This window comes from Atractosteus spatula, chromosome 7 (assembly GCF_055471065.1).
Source record: "Atractosteus spatula isolate fAtrSpa1 chromosome 7, fAtrSpa1.hap1, whole genome shotgun sequence".
Taxonomy (NCBI): Eukaryota; Metazoa; Chordata; class Actinopteri; order Semionotiformes; family Lepisosteidae; genus Atractosteus; species Atractosteus spatula.
Genome location: NC_142712.1, coordinates 51,726,112 through 51,750,031, shown reverse-complemented (window position 1 = coordinate 51,750,031; position 23,920 = coordinate 51,726,112). Strand labels below are relative to the sequence as shown.

The following is a 23,920-nucleotide window of genomic DNA, read 5'->3' as shown; positions in this document are numbered from 1 at the left end:
CCAAGTCCTGGCAATAGATAAATCTTACTTCATGTGACAACACACAAATTTTGTCATTATTAACAAAAAAATCAGCCAACACTCAGTAGCCTTAAGAAAGCATCAATAACTTGAAGTTAACCTATCTAAATTAAGATATCTTTGCTGACTGCCCTATCTTTCTTACACCTGAAGAAGGTTCCACAGCTGAAATGTTGTTTTCTTTCTTCTCTTTTCAGCATGGAATGTACCTATTAGTTGTTCCTTTGTTTCCTGTAAGATTTTATCAGTCTCTCACAATACCTGGGATACATTCTGTTCCACTCCTTACAAAACTTATAGAACTATGGAATTGAACAAGTAAGGGTTTATTCCATGCTGAAAGGAGAAGAAATGAAACAATGTTTTTGAAGACAAGAGAAAAACGTTTATTTTCTTCAAAAACAGTTTCATTTCTTCTCTTTTCAGCATGGAATAAACCCTTACTTGTTCCTTTGCAGCCTACGCATGCTGACGCAGCTACCTACTTGCACTACGGAATTTACTGTGTTCTCTACTAATACTGAAGGCAAACCTCAGCCCACCTTTATATTTAGTGATTTAAGGCTCTAGGGTTGGTCAAATGTCTTCATTAAATCTTTATTAATTAGGATGTCTTATTTATCAATTTGTATTACTCATTTGTAGTGGTGTTCCTTGTTTACATTTGTGAATCATTAATATTCAGATACCTTATGGACATTATCAGGGCATACCAGTGTGCAGACAAAGGAACACTCAAACATTAAGAAAGCTATGGAAATATCAAAAGTGCTATGTGCTATCTTTAAGTCCCTTTGCTTTTGTTGTAATGTGTATTGCTAATTGCTGATGTTCTATTATATAAAAAATGTCTAAAATATTAATGAATACGGATGAAGTTGAATAAAAGAGAACTACTACAAAGACTATATTTTCCATTGATTGTGCGCCGTTCCTGCACAATACCACAGTGCGATGACGAAACATTTCCACCGGTGGGCGGTGTCTGTGACATCACATCCTTCTCTGCTGCTGTCTGGCCGCCTGCTGCTGCTCCACGTCACCCATCGCTGTGATTGGTGGAGCGAGCTGAGGAGGAACTGGATAACAAGCGTGGCGGAAACGGGGAACCTGCTGTTATATAGAAGCGTTTTGTTTTGTTTTTATTTGTGCGTGTGGTGAAAATGGAAGTGGATGAGTCGACTACAGAGATCAAAACTGAGACACCTCTCGAAAACCAGGATCTTAGTTTCCTACAGGAGAGTTGTGAGTTTTAAAGCTGCTTTGATAATCTTTCCAGAAAGTACTGTTGCGTTACTTTTTAGTATTAGTACTCTTATGATGTCAAGCTGCACATCAGCATGACAGGATTTTATACCCAATAACGATTAAATTATTGCATACTGTTGATCTCGTTTAACCGGGTTGTCATGTTAAGAAGCCACAGCCATTTTGTTCTCAAGGTTTGGTACAGTTTACTGAATGATCCTGCTAACTGCGCAACAGGGATTCGGAATCGTGCATGAATGCACCTGACACTCCATTCTCAAGCAAAACACCAGTTTACTAAATTGAGGAAACTAATCATCCGAAACGGTATACATTGTGTAGTTTGTTGAACTACTTTCACACGCGAGTAAAAATCATGCACTTTCACTCTTCGTTAATCTTGTACTTCAAGGAAATTAAGTTTTCTTCCAAAAATCGACTCTCACGGAGACCACCTCTTTTCTAAGCCAGGACAGTTGAAATTAAACACGGGAACTGCTTTGTACTAGATTTCCTGTGTCGGGTATTTTCAAAACAGATCTGCTATAAGCAGGCAAGGAGTTGTGAAATGAACTTCAACAATCCACATGAAGGCAAAGTTATATTCTGCAGATCATTATAAGTCATTTACATTTCTTAGGGACTTCGGCTTGTCAAGAAGTAGATCATCCATTATATGAAAGCTGCTTATTCCCTGGTGGTAAGCAGGGCATCTATCTTGGAGTTTTAGGGCAGAAGGCAGGAGTATATACTGGAAAGGATGCTAGTCCATTGCAGAAAGTACAGAATCACTCAGGGACAATCTCCCATTATCATCTTTGGAAAGTGGGTGGAATTGGAGTACCTGGCAAAAACCCATGTTAACATGGGGAGATGATGCAAACTCTGAATGAAAGAATTGAGCCCTAGAGCTTAGATGCAGCAGCACGAATTATCATGCCACCATACTTTTCTAAGCAGATCATAGAGGTCCTTTTTAATTTTGCTTTACGTATTTCTTGGAATATTTCTGAGTAGTTCAGAATTGCCGTCAGTGTTAATCTGTTTGCCATAATTCTTGATTGAATTTGATGCTGTACATTTAACCTGCAGCTTTCTGTGTGTCTGTCTTTGCAGTGGGAGCTCTTCTTTCTGATTATGGCTGGTGCCTGCTGTTCGGGTGTGTTGCTCTTTACCTGCTTGTCCAACAGCTGAGTAAGAGAAGAGCAGAACGGAATGGATCAGGTCCCGGAGATGTTCACGGTCAGTGTGCAGGCCTGCTGGATTATTACAGAACCGTAGGCCCAAACAGGCCCATAACAGTTGTCATTTCTAAGCCTGTTCTGTCCAGTTATGATATCATTCAAGGTTAAGGGATGACTTGTGCTGAATACATTCTGTGAACAGCGGTGAAGTTTATTATGGTGTTTGGTGTTTTTTTTAAATCTGGTTGACAAGGTCTTTTCCTTTTCTTGTGTTTTTGTTTGTTTGTTTTGTTTTTTTTCCCTTTTTGGCTGGTGCCTGAGCTGCATGCGTCTCTTTATTGCACCGTACCTCTTAAACGGGTCATCCTTAAACTCGAGCGCTGTTCTGAAATTGCCTGTGTTCATGCTTGAAAAGATCCTTCGGCTGTGGTGGAGCGCCAGGCAGCTTTAGAAGCCGCCCGTCGAAGGATGCAGGAGCAGCTGGATTCTAAGGCGGAGCAATACAAAGAGAAACAAAAGCAGGTGTGTACTGTGTGGACCTGTTTCGTGTCATATTAACCGTTTGATGGGGGGGGGGGGGTGTTAAAACATCACCCGCAAGCATTCAGCCTTCATATGCAAAATTAAAAATAAGAAGCTGACAGTCGGGGAAAACTATTAGTATCCCAGTGCTGAAAAGAGCAGATCTTGTACTGCTGACTGCTGATCCTGTGTTTTCTTCCTTAGCTTGAGGAAGAGAAGAGAAGGCAGAAGATCGAGATGTGGGAGAGCATGCAGGAAGGGAGGAGCTACAAGGGCAACCCCAAGCTTGTGCATGTGAGCAGTCGTTCCAAGCAACATATTTCATTGAATATGTATGTTGTCAGCCTAGATGCACTGGTCAAGCTAAAATTCACCTTTTTTTTTAATATTCTGCAGCAGAACACAGAGGAGGCCAGCTCGACAACAGTTTTAAAACCCAAAACCAAGAAGCCACTTCGAGACAGTGGTGTGTATGATCGGCCTCTTTCTCATATAACATGTCCTTTGCTTGGACGTGCTCTTGGAATTTTTCTAGACAGCCTTTTCGAAGTCTCATTTTTAGATGTGGGTGCAGTTTCTTAATTTTTTTAAAAGACAAAACTGGACAAACTATGTCTTAACAGAACTGTATCGGGGAAAGGGGAAGAAAAAATTGAAAAAAATTGGATAGTCAACATAGGGGAACATTGTACATTTTGCATACTGAATATTCTATATGACTTAAACTAGCTGCTGTGATCCACGTTTTATGCAGTATTTTCTAAATGTAAGAGATCAGGCATCTTGTAAGCAACAAGGCAAAGTATTGCTGACAGTCTATTAATGCTCAATGTTGTATTTTTTGCGAGTACTAATGTACTTCCCTGTACTTGTAAGCACCCAGAGGCAATTTGAAAAATAATTGCACTCCTTGTGAAACCTCTTTACAAATGGCTTGATGAAGGTGCTCTTCTGATTGCAGCTTCAGCCGAGATTCTAACGGTCTGTCATTTTTCAGGGTTTAATGCTCTAACTGGTGAGGGGGGAGGGTCCTGTACCTGGAGACCTGGCCGGAGGGGACCCTCTGCTGGAGGATGAGGTTAAAGCAGGTCAGGGTGACACTGCTGCAGTGACCTCTGACCCTGCTCCAAGAGCATGCACAGATCTGCTGAAAGCTGGCAATATTCATGAAGTCTTACAAGCGGCTGTTCCTCTCCACCCCACCCCCCCCCCCCACTCCAACTCAGTGGTTTTTGGTTTTAGCGTAGCAGTGACTTATGGAAACCCATCCATATCTTTATTTCTGGGTACAAAAAAAGCTTCATCTGTCCTTGTGTACGGGGTGTTGTAAAAAAAAACACCTGCAGGTGCAATGCAGTTTCCAGGAAACACTGTGCAATTTAATGGAAATGAGATGCAGGTGAATTGGATACCAGGTACTGATTATGCCGGGCGACAAAGTAATCATTTTTCTTAGTACTCCGTCTTAATCTATGTTGTTGTCCTAGACAGCAGCACGCAGTATTTAGCCATCGGCTGTCGTAAATACTGATCAAATGTCAAATGTAAAAGGTGATACTGCTACTTAGGACTAAATCCCTATGTTTTTTTATTCAGCTCTGTCTGAGCAGAACGTTGGATGGAACAAGTCTGCTGTGCTTCTGAGATTGACGGCTTTTAATGATGTCATCCTTGTAAATGGCAGAGCTGCCAAAGGGGGCGACTGATGAGTTTCAGGAGAATGTGTGTGTTCATGGGTTTTTTCCCCTTTTATAGTGCTTTATTCTGTGAAGGCTGGCATAGCCAGGTACATTACAGCTCAGTCTCCTAGTCTTGTACCCAAACTCTATTGTAAAAAGTTTCAGACTTTTCTATCTCCGTTTGCTACAAAATGCATTACCAAGCTAAGGGAGTTTGTAATTAACACAATTGCTTACCCACATCATAATTTGGCTGAGTGATGCATTGTTTCTTTTTTGATGCTTCAAATGAATATGCATTATAAAAACTGCAAAAGTGGTTGCAAAGAGGAAATTGGCACTTTGTTTAGCAAAAGTTGAACTGCTTCCGAACCACCATTTTTAAGTATTGAATTGAATATTAAATAAGTACCGTGTGGTCTTTGCTTCAGAATTAAAATTGTGTGATTAAGACAAGGGGAAAGTCTGGTGTGAAAATTAGGTTTTTGTGTTCAACATATACAGTGAATCCATGTGCTTTTTTTCTGTAAATAAAAATGTGACATGCACATACAACTTTGTTTTTGTTTGTGTCTTGGTTCTGGGGTTGTGTATTATTGTGTATGGCTACAGTTAGGATTTTGACTTGAGTAATGTAAAGACCCAAAGTCCAGTCACTACTCTGAGAGATGTATTTTCCTTCAAGTGGGCAAAAACAATGAGATTTTATTGGAAACAAATATGTATGCGTGGAAGCAAATACACATTCATTGTATTTTGTTTGTACTTACATGTGCAGTTTCATTTTTTGAGTAACTTCACTGTAATTGCCTTTGTAACAGAATTCATACGATTTAACTTAAGTATTGCACATTAGTTTGATTTTCACATAACAGGCTGGATAGCAATGCATTTTCAGAAATGGATTATGCATTCATGGTATATCAATTTTTTTTAAAGGAGGGGTTCTTGATATGGAGTTATGAAAGCTACAGATGTGAAACTGAACATTGTGTGTACTTTTAACAGAAGTGGTTGTTGCATTATTCCATGCTTCCACTAGAGTGTGCAAGATTGTCGGGAACTGAAGTTCTTTCAGTTCATTGACGAAGTTCATACAATAGCTGCCAGGACTGAGGAGTTGGTAGTTCTGTATTTCGAGATATATGAAGAAGGACAGATTGTGACACATCCAATAATCGATCCACTGTCCATATTGTTGTACTTTGATGCTGTGCTTTTATGTTTCTGATGTCAGTGCAAAGATGCATTTTCAATAATGTTAAAAGTAACTTTTCTTATCTTTATGAAAGGTTGGACAAAACTGTGACTGCATGACATCAATGTTGGCTGAAGTTCGGAGAGCAACTCATTGATTATGCAACTCAATGGATAATAACTTGGCCCTCTTATATGTCATAATTGTTTTCATATGATCAAGTACATTGTAACACTTTCGTGTATCTTTTTTTTCTTATTCGTGTTCTGCAGCATTTAAATTAGGTAGCTAGAAACTTAAGAAATATCACCGTAGTTATCACTTTTTTTGAGGTCTTAAAAAGTTAGTGCAATTTAACGCGTCTCATCACTTTTTAACCAATCAGCCTTTCGCTACGGTAGCCCATCAGGACATACTGTCCGCTTAAGCCGCGTTGCTCCGAGGGGTTTGAACAGACTCACAATGGCGAGATAGACGGTAGGATGGAGGAGCTTCGCTTACAGCAAGGAAGGCACGGCGGACTTAGATAATGATCTATTGACAGGAAACCTCAGAAATCTTAATGATAAGAGGAGTAACATGAAACGGACGGTGTAACTACAAGCTGTAGGAGTGACGGGCCGTGTTGCTACGTATGCAGCAGCAGCAAGGGGGAAGAAGCGCTAAGAGGAGATCTCTATCATGAGAGAGAGAGATCGGGGCATTGTGGAGGTGCTGCAATTTTGCAATTAAGGTGCCCGTAACAGACGCTGTGTGCAGCACGAATAGCGGTGGGACCGAGTTGGCTACGGTTTAGGGAATGGCAGGTCGAAGCCGCCGAATATGGTTCAGCGTTCTTCTGGGGCTGGTCGTCGGGTTCACGCTGGCTTCCAGACTGATTTTGCCGAGGGCCACGGAGTTGAAGAAAGCTGGTCAGAAGCGCAGGGCAAGCTCCGGCGGTTGCGGGTTTCGCGGGGGTCTGAGGAGAGACTACAACGGCATGCTGGTGTGGCAACCCCAAGATAAAGGATCCCAGGCGACGGTGAAGCCGGTGCCGAGATCCAGCGACTTTCTGTTCGTCGGCGTGATGACCGCGCAGAAGTATTTGGACAACCGAGCAGTAGCGGCTTACAGGTATGTGTAGCCGCCAGGATTCTCCGCCCCTTGTGTAACTTTACTGCTCTCCCCTGCTTCGTATCCCTTAATTCTTTAATCAGTATTCCTGGGCAGAAAAGACCGTCTTAATTTGCTTACACATATTTTGCTTGGGTTTGTGTATTGATTTCCGATCAGTTGGTCACTGCAGGTGACGACTCCGTTGCTCGTGTTGTGTCACCGGGGTATGCCGTCTAACATCAATATTCACCTTTTTTGCACAACATAGACTTTGAGTGAAATGACCAGTGTCCCTGCAGGTATTTGAATCGATCTCCCAAATGAAATTCAGTAATCCAGTTTAACGCTATAGCTTCTTTAAAATGTTCCGTATGCAATAAGAGCGATGTAGACAAATGACACAAACGACATATCTGTACGTCATTTTAATATTTCAGTGTACCTGGCTATGGCTGCCTTACTCTGAATTTAAAATGTTTTAATGATGCTTCACGAAAATTAAAAAAGCGAGGACCTTGTTGTATACAAAGAAGTAGTATACCCATCATAACGGGGTGTCCCAGGTAAAGAAAAACGGCGCGTCTCGATGAGGATTTTAAATCGAAAAACTCTTTAAGTATTTTTCTGCGTGAAACACTAAAGTGGATTGAAATACATAACATAGTTTTTTTTTAAGACGTTCTTCAGGCGTACTTTCCGGAAGCGTTAATTATAGTATTGGCATGAAATTCTATACATGTAACAGCAAAATCTCTATTCCTGTTACACATCTATATTTTTGGAAGGGGGGAGCGCTGGTGCGTTTTTTTTTTTAGGAAATTCTGCCCTTGCTGTTTCCATGAATTCGACTTCAGGAATGTATAAACTGCGCTCTCCAGATTGTCTACTTTTCAATGGCATAAGTGAAACAGGGATAACATTGTTCAAATGCCTTCCGTGAAGGGCAGAATTTACAGCGTTAGTCAAGAATCGCACGTCTCGGAGGAACGGCTGTCTAGCCCCCTCTATTCTATACAACACAGACCTACCTGACCAAAATAGACGCTTCCCATGATTAAAGCGAAAAAAATAATTTAAATGATGGTGTGTAACGCTGGAAGAAAACAATGTCTATTTAGGTTAAACCTTGGGCTATAAGTAAGCAGCATGTCAAGTCAGACACTTCATTTAAAAATCTCCTCTAAAATGTCTTGGGTATTATTATGTGCCCATAATTATCACAGTTGGGTTTAATATTGAAACAGAAAAGGTTGGCAACTATAAGATATTAAGATGACTAGCATGTGGTGTTGTAGAACAGGGTTTAGAAAAAAGCAGACTTTTCCAAGCCTAGAGGTCGAAATTAAGGATTGGACTGAAAAAATTTGAACAGAACCAAGAGGCATTTCGTTTCAGTCGAATTCAGTCATGTGAAAGATCGTTTTAATTATTTCAAAGACAAAGAATTAGCAAGGTTGAATATTTGCAGAACCATTCCAGGTACTTTATTATAAGGGATTCAGATTAAATGGGTAGAGTGCTGTGCATAATGTGTTTAAGTAGTTGTCTCTTTTTCATGTTCAGTTTTATGAGAAATAAAAAAAACTGAAGTTTCATTTCCCGTGTCACATTCAGTGATTTGACAGATAAGGAAGAATGGAGTTCTTGTTCTGTGACCAAAACCCATTTCAAGTCATGCAGCTGGTAGATCTCTTTGCCTAACCACTCTGCTAGATCCGCAGTCTAATTTTCTGCCGTTGAAGCACCAAACTGAGCTTCCATTTTCATCGCATCCTCATCTAGGAGGTAAAGGGCCCTGTGAAAAGTATGCTTCCTGAACTTAACTGACTCACTCTTGTATATAGAAGGGACACACACTTTCCTGGCTTCCGTTTTGGCGTTTGCAAACAAGGATATGAAAATGGTATTAAGTGTCACGGCCGCTTTCCTTTTATAAGACTGACACCTTCGAGTCAAACTTCGCGTCAATTGTTTTTAGATTTCAGATTATTAAATGTAAGGCGTTAAGCACGACAAACAAAATAACCGCCGGGTCCCACCCGCGGAAAAGAGCTGGATTCACCCTGGGGTCATTGGAGTTTTAGTAAGGTCAGTGCAGACATGACAGCTGATACTGGGGAACGTCATTAAGACCGCACCGTATCTTTGGCTGGAGCCATGGCCGCACGTTAGAGCTCTTGGAACGAAAATGAGGTCTTCCAATGAGGAGCTACTGTAGCCCGATCAGGCCAGGAGGTGTGTGCTCCACACAGCCCAGTCCTATCCTGCTCTTCTTGCAGTGTCTCCTTCAGTCGGGGATGTGTTGAGGGTCAGAGTATGTGAAATTGAGCCGCATGTTCCACAGCTGGCAGTAGCTTTGAGACCTGGAGGATTGTTCCGACCAGAGAAAGTGTTGGCGTTCTGTCTCCTGCTCATCCAACCAACCACAATGTCGCCCACTCCTGCGAGTATCTATTAATTTGAGTGGGACTTCCTGGTGTTTTGGTTAGCAATCGTGTTACCTCATTCTGTGAAACTGTCTGAAATGTATAAGACGTTTTGGGCGGTTGTGCTTTTACGATTAAAGAGTTGGCTTTCAATTTTTTCTAGGTCCTCAAACCGCTTGAGGATTATGACCAAACGCCCACTCTAATGTGCTTAATTTTTCTGGAGGGTTGCACGATGCATATATGCACTGTTTCTTTTCTTGTGCGTTTGCATCCTGAAGGACCTGGGCTCAGACCATACCTGGCAAGGTGGAGTTTTTCTCCAGCGAGGGCTCGGACACCTCCATCCCCATCCCCATCGTGGCGCTGCGGAACGTGGACGACTCGTACCCGCCCCAGAAGAAGTCCTTCATGATGCTCAAGTACATGCACGACCACTACCTCAACCAGTACGAGTGGTTCATGCGGGCCGACGACGACGTCTACATCAAGAGCGACCGGCTGGAGAGCTTCCTGCGCAGCCTCAACAGCAGCGAGGCCATCTTCCTGGGGCAGACCGGCATGGGCGCCCGAGACGAGCTGGGCAAGCTGGCCCTGGAGCCCGGCGAGAACTTCTGCATGGGCGGCCCCGGGGTGATCATGAGCCGCGAGGTGCTGCGCCGCATGGTGCCCCACATCCGGGAGTGCCTGCGGGAGATGTACACCACCCACGAGGACGTGGAGGTGGGCCGCTGCGTGCGCCGCTTCGCCGGCGTGCAGTGCGTCTGGTCCTACGAGGTAAGCGAGACGGAATGACCGACTCCTCGTTGCCTTTCAGGCGGGTCGCGGTTTTCGGTCACATGGGCACGGAGTTTCTGCTGACCTGGGTCAGTGCAGCTGGCAGTGCTGGTGCTCCCAGTTCGAGATCTGGGCATCGCTGTTGGGTAAGGGCCGGGCCATTGCTAGGCCTTTCATTCGTGTTTGGGAGATCATGGTTCTGGAGCTCTCTGTTGATTAGTCATGAAATTGAATGGCCTCGTTTCACTTAACGCCAAAGCTGGAGGGGTTACTGGGGGGTTCGTGTAAAGGATCTTCATGTATTCTGGAAGAAAGAAACTGATTTTATTTTATCTAAAGTGACTCACGTTTTCACCCATGTATACAGCTGGGTGATTTTAATGAAGCCGTTTGGGAGAAGTACCTTGCTCAAGGGTTCGAATCCCAAGTGCATCACCTGGGGGTTCGAACCCACAACCTGCCAGGTAACTGCTGCCCATGATTTTATTTATACACTTTTACACTTTTATTTTTATTATACACAAATACCTTTGTGACAGGGCTAATAATGTGTGACAGTGTTGCGTTTGTGTTGTGACATTTCGAATCTCTCACCTTAATTTGGAGGTGAACTAAGGTATCCAGGGTTGGTAAAACTGCCTCTTTCTTGTTTCTGTGATTTTGAAGAACTCACTTTATCAAAACAGCACAAATTGAAATCTGTCTGTTCTCGTCTGATGCTCTGGTTCAGCGAGTCCTCTGTACACTGCTGTCTTCAGGACAGCTCAACGTCAGTCGTACTTTAGTCCTTAGGAGCCATATTCATCTTGTTTTCCTTAAACCCCAAGCTCCCAGTTAACTAAATAATTCAGTTGTCTCAGTAGGATATAATTTCACAATTGCAGGCCCTTTATGGAAAAGTGGAAAAGTTTTAAAAGATGTCAAAGGTTCAAGGGTGTCTTAACCTTCAAAATATTTGTAGACCAGGAGGGAATCAATGTGAAGAGGCTGAGTGGAGCACTCAGTCATTCACTGGAGGACTTAATAAACCTTTGGCTCTATAAGTGATCCCATGAATTTGACAGTTAAGAAGCTAAATCGCCAGGATCCACTTTAAGTCGTTCTGACACAGTAATCTGTAATGTTTTTAATGGTGCTCAGTTTATTCTAAACTCCCTAAATGTTTTCTGTTTAAGTGCGTTCAGTCATTGCAGGGTTTCTGGGAAGCTGTGTGGCCAGCACTTGAGGAGAAGCTCAAATTGCCTTGTTAATTCTTAAATAAGGTTCTTTGTAGTTACAGACACTAGTTGTTCTTCAGCACACTCAAGTGATACATTAAATATTTGGAACATGTTTTGTTGGCCTTCTGCTCCAAAGGCAGAAACGACAACAAAAAATAAATCTCAGTTAAAGGGCTTACTCTGAAACAAAATCTTAATCCTACCTCTGATCAATGTGTTACATGAACAAGTAGAATACACACTAAATGTACTGGGCTGTAGGAAGAGGAATGTTTATCTGGAAGGATATTTTCCCTTATGTACATGTAGTCTGCTTCAGCTGTCTCATTCCAGTCTATTGTTTTCTAAAGTTAACTCTACAGAAGGCCATATTGGTAGTGCTGTAGCGAAGTGCACTTTTGGGCACTGTGAATTGCAGCCTTTCTTTCCCACAAAATGGGGACAGTTTTTTGTAACGGTCTTGGCTTTTACAGTTTGTTTTGAATGGCATGAACAACATCATGTCATCATCGCAAGCAAAATGAACTAAGGCAGTGCTGCCTGGAATGTGACTTGGGCTTGTGCTGTTTTCTTCTTTAAAGAATGCTCTGATGATAACGGGAATGCATTTTTAGTTTTCCATTGTCAAGTTGTGAGGTAATGAACACGTTAGATTTGGCTGCATAAACCCACCTTACATACCACTGTGCAAGCTGTTCATTATGCATTAAAGAAGCAAGTGACTGCCCAGGTTCTTCTGGATGTGGAGCAAAGTGGGTTTCTGACTGAGGGAGTGAAGAGTTCCTTGAGACTTACATGAGTTCGTGCGTTGAGAGGAGCCCACAGTGTTAGCACTTGGGTGCGTTAGTTTTTCGGTTGATTTCTCACATGTGAGCTTACATTTTTATGACTAATATGTAAACTTCAAGTTAAAGGGTTACAGCTTATTTGAAATCTAAGCAAATGTTCCCTGGCCAGTTAGTGGCTAAAGCTGATTGGTAATCTAGACAAAGCTAAACCAGCTGTCAGTTTTGTGGTTCACCAGTCACTCGGGTCATCAACTCGTGAAGTCTTACAGACAATGGAAGGGACCCCTCTGCAATCAGACAGCCCTGTGTTTTGAGACCCGGGGACAAAAAATGTAACCATGAATTAACTGGAGACCTTGCGTATTTAGATGTGATCCACACAGTGCAGAGACGCAAAATGTGCATTTTTAATTGCTTTTATGTTTCTGGAAGGACTGGTTAGATGGAGAAACGGATCGATGACGACTATCAAAGCCAGCTCCCCGATCACATTTGGCAGGTAGCGTTAGGAAGAGGAGGTATTTTTGGTCTTTATTACAGGCTGTGGTTTAGATCTCTGCCTTGTAATGGGAGCCGAGGAGAGCTTTGAACTGCATTCATCGAGTTTTAATTACATCAGAAAAGCTTGTTTATTGCTGTCTGCAAAACACAAACAACCTGAAATCTGATTCTTGTTTCTTTTCGGGTCGCGCGTGCTTTGATCCCAGAGCATGCAGCTCGACTGTTTGGGTTTTCCCTTCTCTGTTGTGTTTAACGTTTCCAGTGAAATGATAGCAGGGCGGCACACCCCAAAGCCGCCTGGAAAGAAAAGGGCTAGCCTAATTTTAGTTGCCTCGAAATCAAATAAAACATGTGAGTGAAAGGAGTATAAATGAAAGAGCTGGGCAGAACTGTCTGAAATTAGGTGATGAGGAATGCTGAATATCGAAATGCGGGCCATATGTTTAGGATTATGGTGAAGTGGGGGCTCTGCGCAGCACGGAGTGTTTAAAATTACTCAACACCAAGCTGGTAGTTAGTGCGAATAGATGACTTGAGGGAGACATAAAGCCCAGTACTTAAATCTGTTTGCATATATGAAAGGACAACATATTTAACCTTGAAATCCCAGTGATGAATAGCTTCCTTATGAATTCTTGGGCTGTAAATTTGTGACAAAGCCTTCAGAGGCCAGAGCAAAGGGGTGCAATTACTGCCTGCAGACTAGACTCACTGAGGGCACTAAATGACACCAGGGCCGTCCCTTTCTTTTTCTCGTGAGGTCATGGACACTTCTGTCCCGGCTCACGGGAGTAAAGAACCGATCTGCTGTGGAAACAATTGAGGAATTGTTGCGTCGTCTGAGGGGTCTTCCTCAGAAGAGGGGGAGTCCTGTTCCTGAGGAAAGAATTTTCAAAACAGTTTACATGGGTTTTTTAAACTGTCTATTGAGCTGCCAAGAAGGGTGACTTCCCACTGGATATCAAAGTCAGTTTTTATATTAGGGGAGCTGCCTGTCACACAGAATCGAAGAACTGCTAGAAGAGTTACATTGTGTGAGCTTCAGTATATACAGTCTACTGTTGGCAGTGACTGTACTAGCTGTACTACCTTCTTTCAACAAGCATCTCTTCATGAATGGTTATGTTGAAGTAATAATACATATATTTCTTCTTGTCATGTCCTTGTGTACATTTATAGATGTGTGATTTAAAAATTGAACTGTAAGCAGTTAGTTTTTGGATTTCCCCACTATAATGTCTTTATTTTTCCTTTTGTAAATTGAGTTTTCAACACCTCTACCTTCGCCAGGCTCCAACCGACGCAGGCATTTGCTATAGAAACCATGACAACCTCAGAGAGGTTCACCGTAGAAGTGCCAGATAAAGAAATTGCTGTCATGTTTGGACCAATTCTCTCCCATTAAATACATGTGAAAACACAAAAAGTCCCTAGCTGAAACTTTTAGTCAGCTGCGATGAGAAACGGGAAGGATATTTTCGTGTCTCTCATGTAAGAGTAGCAATCTGCTGTCACGGAGATGGGCTTCAAAACCGTCTCCTGGGCGACTCAGTGCAACACTGACCGTCCTTCAAAGATAGCTTTCGAGTGTTGATTCAAGGAGAAAGACAATGTGGTCCTCTCAAGTTTTCCGTACAGTGCACGCAGGAGCTCTGCAAACCGCCGCACCTACATCCCCTGAATATCTTACTAGACCTGTTGCGAAATCAAAGGTCACATGGTTGAGCGTAGCCAAGGGCAAGAACATTCGTCAATCACAACCTAACAAAGCAAGCCGAACCTGCTTTGTGCCGTATGCGTTTGCAACTGAAGTGGGGAATTTTCTCAAAAATGCATTTCTCACTTCCGGTATGTTCCAAGGGCCAGATGCTGGAGCTGCAAGCCCTAGTTTAGATTTGTGTTTCTACACTGGGATTCCTTCTTTCGAGCAGTGCTGAAATCCGTCTACAGTGTGCTGCCATGGCTTTGAAATGCATACAGGTCCTGGTTTATCAGTTTACCTTGCTGTAATAATTCACGTGACCTTGGATTCTACTAAATGGGCAAAAGTCCCGTGGTCTTTGCGATATTGTTATTCTTTGAATGATATTGTATGGTAGTGATGGGGGTGGGTATCATTTATCCTTTTCACAGCTTTTGTGCTACCAGGTGTCAGTGATAAAAATCAATAAATTATTACCTCTGCAGTTTGTGCTACAACACATCTCGTGTGTGTCATGAAGAAATGCTCTATTTTCTAGGGTTTTGTGTGTTAAAGTTCACTTCCTGAATGGTGATTTTGCATCGTGATCGTCCATGGGTTTTGGATTCCATTTTCTTATCAAATCATCTTAATGTGTTTTGGAACAAAAGCTGAATTTCCCTTGTGCTGCCTTGCTTAATACAGACACAGAAAGTGGGTGGGAGAGTTATCCCTTTTGCATTTTGGCATTCTGAAACGATAGGCACGAATCTGTGTCCACTTGTTTTTAGTTTCTTTCAAAGGACAGGATGAAAACCCTGTAGAGGGGACCTATAGAGTTGAACACTTTTTTTGTTGTTGTTCTGAGCAGGGAAATTTGTGGTGGAACAAGAGTACAACAGTGTCTCTGTGCTGTACTTGCTATATAGATGACTGCTTGAATGAACAGGACATTGATATCACTGGGCTAAAAAACACCAAGTATAATTTAATAATCTCATTGATCATACAATTCAGAAGCCAGTTTGCTGTCAAGGCTTACAGTTTTATTTTCTCGGCTTTCTTGTACATTTCTTAATTGGAGAACAGGTAACACGATAGGGAGTTCTAATGCTCAAGTATTCGTTTAAAATGTTCTGCTTTTTACAGTCAGTTAAAAAGAGTTCCCATCTGTGAAATACTGCAACGTAGATGTTCAGCTTTTTTTTTCCATCCGCTGTTTTCCAAGTATGAAAGATTTACAGTTGGTCTGGAATACGCCACTGAATTTTAAACCCGTAACTGCAAACCACTGTAAATACTGTACTGACGTGCAGTCGGAAATGACTTAGCCTTGACTTTTCATTTAGCTGTGTTCAGCCTCAATCCTTTTTCATTAGGCAAATACATTTTACTAGTATTATTTTCAGCCTTTGGTTTATTTTTGAGAGTGAGCCCAGGACTCCAGAAGCCATATGCAGTGGCTGCATGCATGTCCTGCAACTCTTGCAAAGAAATCATGCAGTGATGTGAGTAATATCATCTGTATGGCTTCATGCTTTCATCCCAAAACAAACATTACAGGAAAGAAAAATAGGCAGAGTGATTCATTCTTTTTTGACAGTGGCTGTATTAGCATTGAACATAGTGTTGCTCACCAGGCACCAAATGATAGAGGAACCGTGTTGAAGTGAAAATGTTCAGTTTTGTGAACGTTAAGCTGGGAGCTGTGGTGAGGAAGATGCCTTACGTTCCAGTCCTGATTGAGAGAGTAAAAAAGCTACACAAATTAATCATTCGAATATTAAAAAGAATGTTTAAGTAGATTTGCCGAGGGAGGTGGGGAAACTGAGATCATTTTCTTTCTTTTGAGACAGTCATGTATGTGGCTGACCTCAGCGTATTTTGAGATATCCTGTGGCTTGTACTGAAATGACTGTTATACTGTTTCTTTTGATTACACCATGGAAGAGTGCTAAAATTAGACCAAAAACAAACAAACAAATGTTTACCTGTAGCATTTAATGTATAAATAAATGCAAACATGAGAACGCTAAAGACCACGTTTATTTAAGGCATTAACGTCCAATCTAAAGCCTTTTTTTAGTACTTTGGAAGAGAAGGCTCTGTGAGTTCCAGCTCCGTTGGGGCTAGCGGTGTTAATCTTGTCACTACAAGATAAAAAGCTTTCCATATTTCCCTCTGCAAACCTAGAGGGTGGGCTGTCAGGATTGTGAATATTGTCAGTCCCCCCTGAGAGAAGTATTTTTGTCTGTGTAATATAGACTGAGCCTGTATCTTTGCCCTCAGCACTTATGTCATATCTTAAGTATTTTATCTTCTGGAATCACTTGTCATTTGTTTGTAGTTATGAGCAATGTGAAAACCCTAGCTTTGCCCTCTGCTATTTATATAGCAGTCACTATTGGCCTCTGATTCTTCCATTTATCTCTTTATTGCATGCTTGCATTTGATGAGAGCTTTTAGACAAAACCACTGCACCTTCATTGAACACTCCATATCCTCAATCCTACAATCACGGAATCTATCAACAGTTGGTTTAGGTGTGCATTTTCTGGATTGTGCAGACCTAAATTAATACTGCATCAGGCTTGAGCAGACAGTTGTTACAATATTAACTTTGTGCCATTTCATAAAGGTCTGAATTTCATCTAATATCTGCAGGAGCCCAGCATTAATACTGATATTTCCTCATTGCTATATCCAAAGTCCTCTTTCTCTGCTTTTGTTACTGGTTTTCTGGATTGAAAAGGCTAACTATTAAATTTGATTAGATGTTGGCTCTCGTTTCCCTGCGTCAGTAACTAAAAGCAAATAAGGCCAATTTCCCCCCCCCCCTTACAGAATCCTGCAGTCGGCATGGTTTCAGCGATACAAGTAATTGATCCCTGTTCACAGAGAGCTGTAATTGAGCTAAACAAGATGCATTGCTAGCTGCCCCCAGCAGAGTCACTGTCTCTCTGGCAAGAGCTTCCCCCTGACATTAACAAATGCACGCTGTGTAAGTGAGCAAAAAAATGGATTTTAATCCAAATCACAAGCATCTGCTGTTTCCTATCATGAACCCACAGCTTATTTGTAATTTCTTTTGAGTACTTGTACGTTTTTTCTGCCAGATAGGGTTTGAGTTTCCTGCTATGCTACACTGTATGTGTCTACTGCTTGGGACAAGAAAGCCTTTGTGTTAAATCCACAGTAACCCTTTCTTCTGCACACTGCTGTCTCTCCTTCCACATTCAATTTGTACTTATTAGTCTTGTTTCATATAGCCTTTTGCACACCAGTGATCTTTAATCCAGTTAATATTTTCATAAAGATACTTAAAATAATATCCCCCAAAAAACCTTTTTGAAAATGTTGTTTGTTGAAGGACTTCCCTTTTTCAGTCAATCCAGGAAGTGCAAGACTGAGAAGTGTTTTCACAAGCTGATGGCAGCTCAGGCTGACGGACCTTCACTAGCATGCCACACCACAGTCCTTGAGGAGAAATTGAATGCTAACTGGTAGAGCTGTGTAACGTTCTTGGCATCTCCTGAAGCTACCAGAGCTGTGTTCCTCTGTTTTATATTTAGCTTGTACTTCTCTAACTATTGATATTTCTACAATAGAATTGTGTGCTCATCGCCATTGAAATATATGTTTTTTCCCACCCAAGTTAGTAGTCCTGCCTAAGGGTAGCATGATGTTTGCCATTGTGCTGACTTGGATGGGAATCCTAGAGGTTCTGTTCCGATGCCCTCAGATAGTGTGACCTGCCCCCGTGCTTCAGAGGATAATTATTCAGTTAACAAGTCTTCACAGATTAAGCAGCAATCTCTTTGTCTTAATGAGAGAAGAGTCTGGGAGATGGGATTGATGCGTCTGCCTTAATAAAACTTTAATGAAATCCTTAGGTTTTATATATTGGTGCTGACATGTGGGAGCTCAGATGACTGGATTGGTTAAGGCATGAACAGACAAACTGCACCTGTGGGTCACGCATACCCAATGTGCTCAATATATCAAAGGGAAAAGGTAAGAAAGGATCAGATAGTAGCATTTAGACTGGAGGCCTGCCTTGTTGATTCAAATGATTCACTATGAAGAAGCAATATTGTGAGTATGGGACCAGGTGTTAATACAGTTAACATTTAACAGGATGGAGGGATTCACACCACTGGAATGAGGTTATTTCAATCAATTACAAAGCTTACAAAATACCCTGGGTGGCAAGTATCAGCACAGACTTATATAGACAGACTTTTGATTTGTCTAGACCTTAAATGCCTTGAATAAAGCACAACATTTTTCATTAAAGTGTGAGTGGGCGCTCCTTCTCTTGTGAAAGTGACATGCACTGTTTAAATGGCCCCATCTCCTTCCTGCACAGCAGCACAGAACATAATTTGTCTCCAGGGTTCTGAAGTTTGCTTTTCTACAGTCATTGCCTTGCATTATCTTTTCTTCCATAGTATGACAGAGCCGGCAGCAGATCCAATCACAAATCCAGCGGTAGACTCCTAACTTCCAAACCCCAGAGCACATTGGCTGTTAAAGAACAAAGTATTAGGTCTGGTGGACATTGAAGGGAATAAAAGAACATGGCGTGAACTGGTCAGTGCTGTGTTGGGGTGAGAAAGTCTTGGTTGTATCATTTCCTGAGCAGCATTGTCTTTTCTCTTCTTCTCAGCTCTCTACAGCCCACTTTATCTTTCTTTTCGGTCTGACAGTATTTAGCTGTGAATAAGATCACTTTTGCTGTTTTAAAAGCGTTTGTGAATCTTCACAGGCTCTCCAGGAATCAAGAAGAACTTGTTTAATTCTTGCTTCACTTTTCTCTTAATCCACATAATTTATGTTTGTTTTCCTATAGAAGGAAGTACTCCATTTGTTTGTTTTGTTTAGGCTGGATTGACAGCATTCACAGTACCAATATACAGTAAATAACGCAGCTTGTCTTTCAGTTCTCCTAAAAACTCACTTTCAGAATCGGACACATTTTTTTCCCCTAGAAGCTTGACATGAGTAATTTGCAGCATGGAATGGCGATTGAACATAGTTTACAGAATTGTAATTTCCTCATACCCTCTTAAGTACTCTGGGTAATTAAACGATAAGAGGAACATTCTTTTTCACTCTGGGGTAATGTGATTTTTTTTTTTAAGAAGGGATGTCACCCAAAACTAGTTACTCACAACATATGAGTCAAAGCATAGCTATTGTTGTAATGAGCCACTCATAGATGTGTAATTTTATGATGTTTAAAATGTGCAACATCCATAGACTTATAATTCATTTCAAAACAAATTTTACATTTTAGCCTTGAGCATGATCTGTAGTTCTGATCTCTTTTAGTGTTCAAGGAAAAGTACCTCATGGGGCTATAGAAATGTAACAGGTAAGGCAATACACATCTGGCCTCAATGTTATTCCTTTAGCCCTGAACCACGTCAGCCCAAATGTGACAGTCATTCATCATTTTGCCCCAAGAATCCCAAAGAAGCTACCCAAATGGCACAATCTAGGTTTTGTCATTTTGTGTTCCTGTATGGGGAAGGCTCTGATCACAAATCTAGTTGTATTCTCAGATGTTTACAGAATAATCCCAGTGTCCCATGCAACTGCAGTCACAATGACTGTCTCAGACCTCGGGCATTCTGGGAGGTGTGAGTTTTAATTGCTGGCAGGGGGTTTGTCTCTTCCTTGGGGGTGGACTGTAAAGTTGTCACAGTGGACATTAAATGTCGGGAGATGAGGAATATACTTGATGTCATCAGCACATGCCTCTGAAACTTGAAATCTTAGAGGGAGGGCCCCTCTTTCACCCCCTGTGTAATCAGACCCTTCTCCACAGACACTGTGTGGAATATTGATCCTCTTTTCTACAGTGTCTGCACTGTTGGGAAAATACATTTTTCAAACACAAAAAAAGGATTCCACAAGACTGCAGGAAAATTCAAAGGAATGCAAGTCTTGCTTATGTTTAATACCATGCTTCAGTCCTTCTCTGTAATTAGATATTTTCTTATCGTAACTTTATGTGTGTGGTAACATCCCATTTTTTTTAACTGTACTGTACCACACATTGAGGTTTTGTTACTTCCTTGCATTTCAATGTATTGATGTAGGTCCAGTAGATCTGGCTGAGTATTAAGCTGATTAACACTAGGATAGGGTGTAAGAAGTTTAGCTTGAGGGGATGCACAATGTTTATACCATAATTTAAAATGAGTGGCAACACTGCAGCAAAGAATTACTCTGTTCCCGAACAATGATGTTTTCTGATCCTTTTATTGGAGGTGTCTTCCCTGTTATGCCAAATAAAAGTGCATTATTGATCTGAGTTTGTAGGAAGTGCTGATTGGAACTGTAGATTCAACAGTAATAGTTGTTTTCATGGTGAAATTAGAACATATTGATTATAAAACTGAAAAGATCCACTTTCATTTTAGTCTATAGCATTACATTCTACGTGACATTTAATAGCATCAGACATGACACCAGCAGACAGCAGAAGTGTGGTTTTATTAAAGCAACACTGACTGCTTCTTACTCTAAAACATTTTAATGCTGTGTTTTCAGTTTAGTCTTTATGATTTTATTGATTTAATTGTAGGAGTTTTTTCTTTCACAAGATCCTTCAAACTATTTACTTGGACTGAGAGGAACGATACCTTTGTAGACCTGTAGCTGGGTTAGTTGGCTCTCAAGTTACAGTACCTGCCTGTGTGTACCCTTGGAGAAGGTTACACTAATGGCAGCTCAGCTACAGGCAGCATGTTATTTCCTCGTCTGTTGTGAACTCAAATGAAATGGTTTGCTAAGCCAGTTTGTTTGAAGAGGAACCTTGATAAACGCTCTGGCTTTCTCTAGATCTGCACGAGAAATCCCCAGTAATGTCTCAGTAACTGCATCTTGGAACAGCTACGTTTGTTCGTACCACCACCAGTCAGGCCGACAAAAAAAAACCCAAAACAAAAAACAGTTGAATACAGTAAACAGATGTCATCTGCAAAGCAAATTTCTGTTTTAAATGGAAAAACATTTGTGTGTGTTAGAGAGATTATGCTGATGTCTGACTGGTTGTCATCTGTCAGGGGTTTAAGTGTGACTGAGAAAAATTGAAAACTCCTGAAAAGGGTAACTCTATGTCTGAGCCAATGATATTGTAGTTAGGTGAGTTTGGCAGTTTTTGTTCTAGGTAAATATAGTTTTTATTCTTCCGGAATGTTTAGTATTTCTCATGAGCAGTAGTGCTGATATATTCCATGATCAATCCTGGTAGAATTTCACATTCTGCGTGGCTGAGACCTCTTTCTGCCATGTCAGATTATCTGGTGAATCAAAATATGGATCACAGAGTCTTCATGATTCAGTGTACCGAACAGAACCATGAACCATGAACCGAAAAACCCAGGCATTTAACGCAGTTGGCAAGATTATCAAGGTTACAGCAGGTTAATTGCTGTACTAGATATAAGATATTATAAGCCTGATGAGGATTTTTTGGAGTTCCATAAAGGTTACATAAACTGAAAATATTCAAAATATGTGAAAGAGTTGCACAAATAAAAAAAATTGATTTGAACTTCCTGCTCATGTCAGGAAGCATGAAATGTGTTTGTTACTGGCTCTTACATGAGGAAGAAATGCAGGCAGTTAGTGGAACCCCCGTTGTTCTCAACCCACTCATGTGGGTGTGGATCAGGACACTGGCCTGATGCATACCAACCTGCAGCAACACAATGGCACAAGATGCAATCAGCTTTGTCAGTGCATGGCGTAAAGTCATCAAGTGATGAAAGAGTCATTTTTATCAGTTTCCTTCAAATTGGTGACAGAATTGTTCTGAAATTCTTTTCTGTACAAATGAGACCTGTGACCAAGATAAACAGAATCAGGTGCTTAGTACACAGACAGTTGAAAACCCCAGATGGGGGCAAATGTTAGACTATCTATGTAAGAGCCAGTCAGCCATTATTTTTTTACAGTGCGTTCCGGTCCCATGGCATCTGTTTTTTAAGTAACTGTATTTAAGTTTTATATAAGTTTTGTATGAAGCTTTGTATCCTTTCAGATCATCTTGTGGTATTGGTAAAGCTGGGCTTTCCCTGGCCTGCGTTTATGTCTGCTTAAATCTTCTGGATGCAGAACATTTGGAAAATATAGTAGTGCCATTTCTTCTTCTTTGTGCAGGTATTTTTTCCATCCTCAGCACTGGATTATGTTGGAGGCTCCACCAAGCAGAGACTCAGGTCCTGTGCCACAGTGTTATAGGATGCCCTGCCAAGTCATCAGTCTGAGGCAGCTATTTTTTCATTTTTTTCCCCTTTAATTGTCTTTGCCATTGAGCCTCAGCCAGCACTGCCAGCAATAATTTAGCAGACTGCAAGAAGGCCAGGAGCTTTTCAGCTTTGCACAGCCCACTCCTAGGCTCAGGCATGTCGGTCCAGGGCAGTATTGGCATCAGCTGTGTCCCAGCATGCCACAGTAACCATCACACCCCTGGCCACCACATCCAGGCAGAGCCTGTCTTAATCCCTGCTTTTCTGCTTCTTTCTTCAGCACTCCAGAGCCTCATTTTCTTTTTTCCCTTTGCCATTTCTTGAATCTGCTAATGTCTTGATTAAAGCCATTTGCCTCTGTCCACCCCCACCCTTTAGGCAGTTCATAAAAGCATTACTAGGCCTGCTTGAAGAAAGTTTTAAGACGTTGTCCATAAAAGCTCCCTTTATCTTTGCACATGAAGTTTTATGGGTGACCATAAAGCCCTTGTGAAAAATCTTTTTCTATTCAAGGTTTAAAATTTAATGGCCCAAATGTAGGTGCTTTCCTGGGGATCTGTATGGTTATTTTAGGTCTTTATATTTTTTATGTAGCACACTGTGCTTGGGGTAGTTTCAGCATCAACTAGTGAATGTGTGATGTTAACAGTTGTCTGACAGTCAGAGCATACATCCGTCTATTTTCCACAACTGCCTTGCCGTTCCTTGTCGTGGTGAGCCAGAGCCTAACCTGGCAGGCACGGGGTACATGGTGGAGCTCTTGGAGGTCTTGGTCAAGCCCAATTTACAGCACATGCCATTTATTCACACGTTTTAGACACGAGCTAACCTGGGCGGCTTGTCATTTGACTGTGGGAGTAAACCGTGGTTTAGACACGGTGCGATAAGGTGCAAGCTCCGTACAGAAGCCTCCCCAGGCTGAAATCTAGTACCAGCTGCCACTCCCACAGCTCCCACAGACAGACCACGTGTGCTTTAAATACTCTGGCGCACTTCACAGACCTCCACTGTAAAATGACCATTTCTGCAGTTTACACAAGACTGCAGAGAACCTGTTACTGGATTTCAGCAGGTTTGCAAAGTGCCATCCTTTCTCTCCTCGATAGAGTAAAAACAAGTTTCATGCATGGGGCCATTTGTATCTCGGCATACATTGCATTGAGGCTGATAGACCCCCACCCCCACCCCCACTACACCTTTACATCCCTGCTGTTATTAGCGTCTGAAGGTCATGTTCATTATCGGAGCCGCGCAGCTCAAGAAAACTCCCCCCTCCCCCCCCGATGTTCTCTGTTCCTCAAGTCTGCTTCTTCTTC

General features: G+C 41.7%; 2 protein-coding genes across 3 annotated transcripts in view; both read left to right on the top strand.

Annotated features, from left to right (window-relative positions):
- Positions 1 to 1,069: 1,069 nt before the first annotated feature.
- On the top strand, positions 1,070 to 5,209 carry LOC148831375 (selenoprotein S-like). 2 transcript variants are annotated; one of them, XM_088922074.1, is made up of 6 exons: positions 1,070 to 1,266; positions 2,386 to 2,511; positions 2,869 to 2,975; positions 3,180 to 3,269; positions 3,372 to 3,441; positions 3,973 to 5,209. In XM_088922074.1, the coding sequence occupies exons 1-6, from the start codon at positions 1,185 to 1,187 to the stop codon at positions 4,056 to 4,058; spliced, it is 561 nt and encodes a 186-aa protein (XP_088778200.1). In that variant the 5' UTR covers positions 1,070 to 1,184; the 3' UTR covers positions 4,059 to 5,209. The 2 variants fall into 2 exon arrangements, with proteins under 2 accessions (XP_088778200.1, XP_088778201.1); XM_088922075.1 differs by having other exon boundaries at positions 1,078 to 1,266; positions 3,375 to 3,441.
- A 1,096-nt stretch (positions 5,210 to 6,305) lies between these two features.
- chsy1 (chondroitin sulfate synthase 1) overlaps positions 6,306 to 23,920 on the top strand; it is a 55,301-nt gene continuing 37,686 nt past the window's right edge. Inside the window, exons 1-2 of the mRNA XM_088922479.1 lie at positions 6,306 to 6,965; positions 9,655 to 10,150. Coding sequence (XP_088778605.1) covers positions 6,652 to 6,965; positions 9,655 to 10,150 — 810 coding nt within the window. The 5' untranslated portion in view covers positions 6,306 to 6,651. The remainder of the gene's footprint in view (positions 6,966 to 9,654; positions 10,151 to 23,920) is intronic.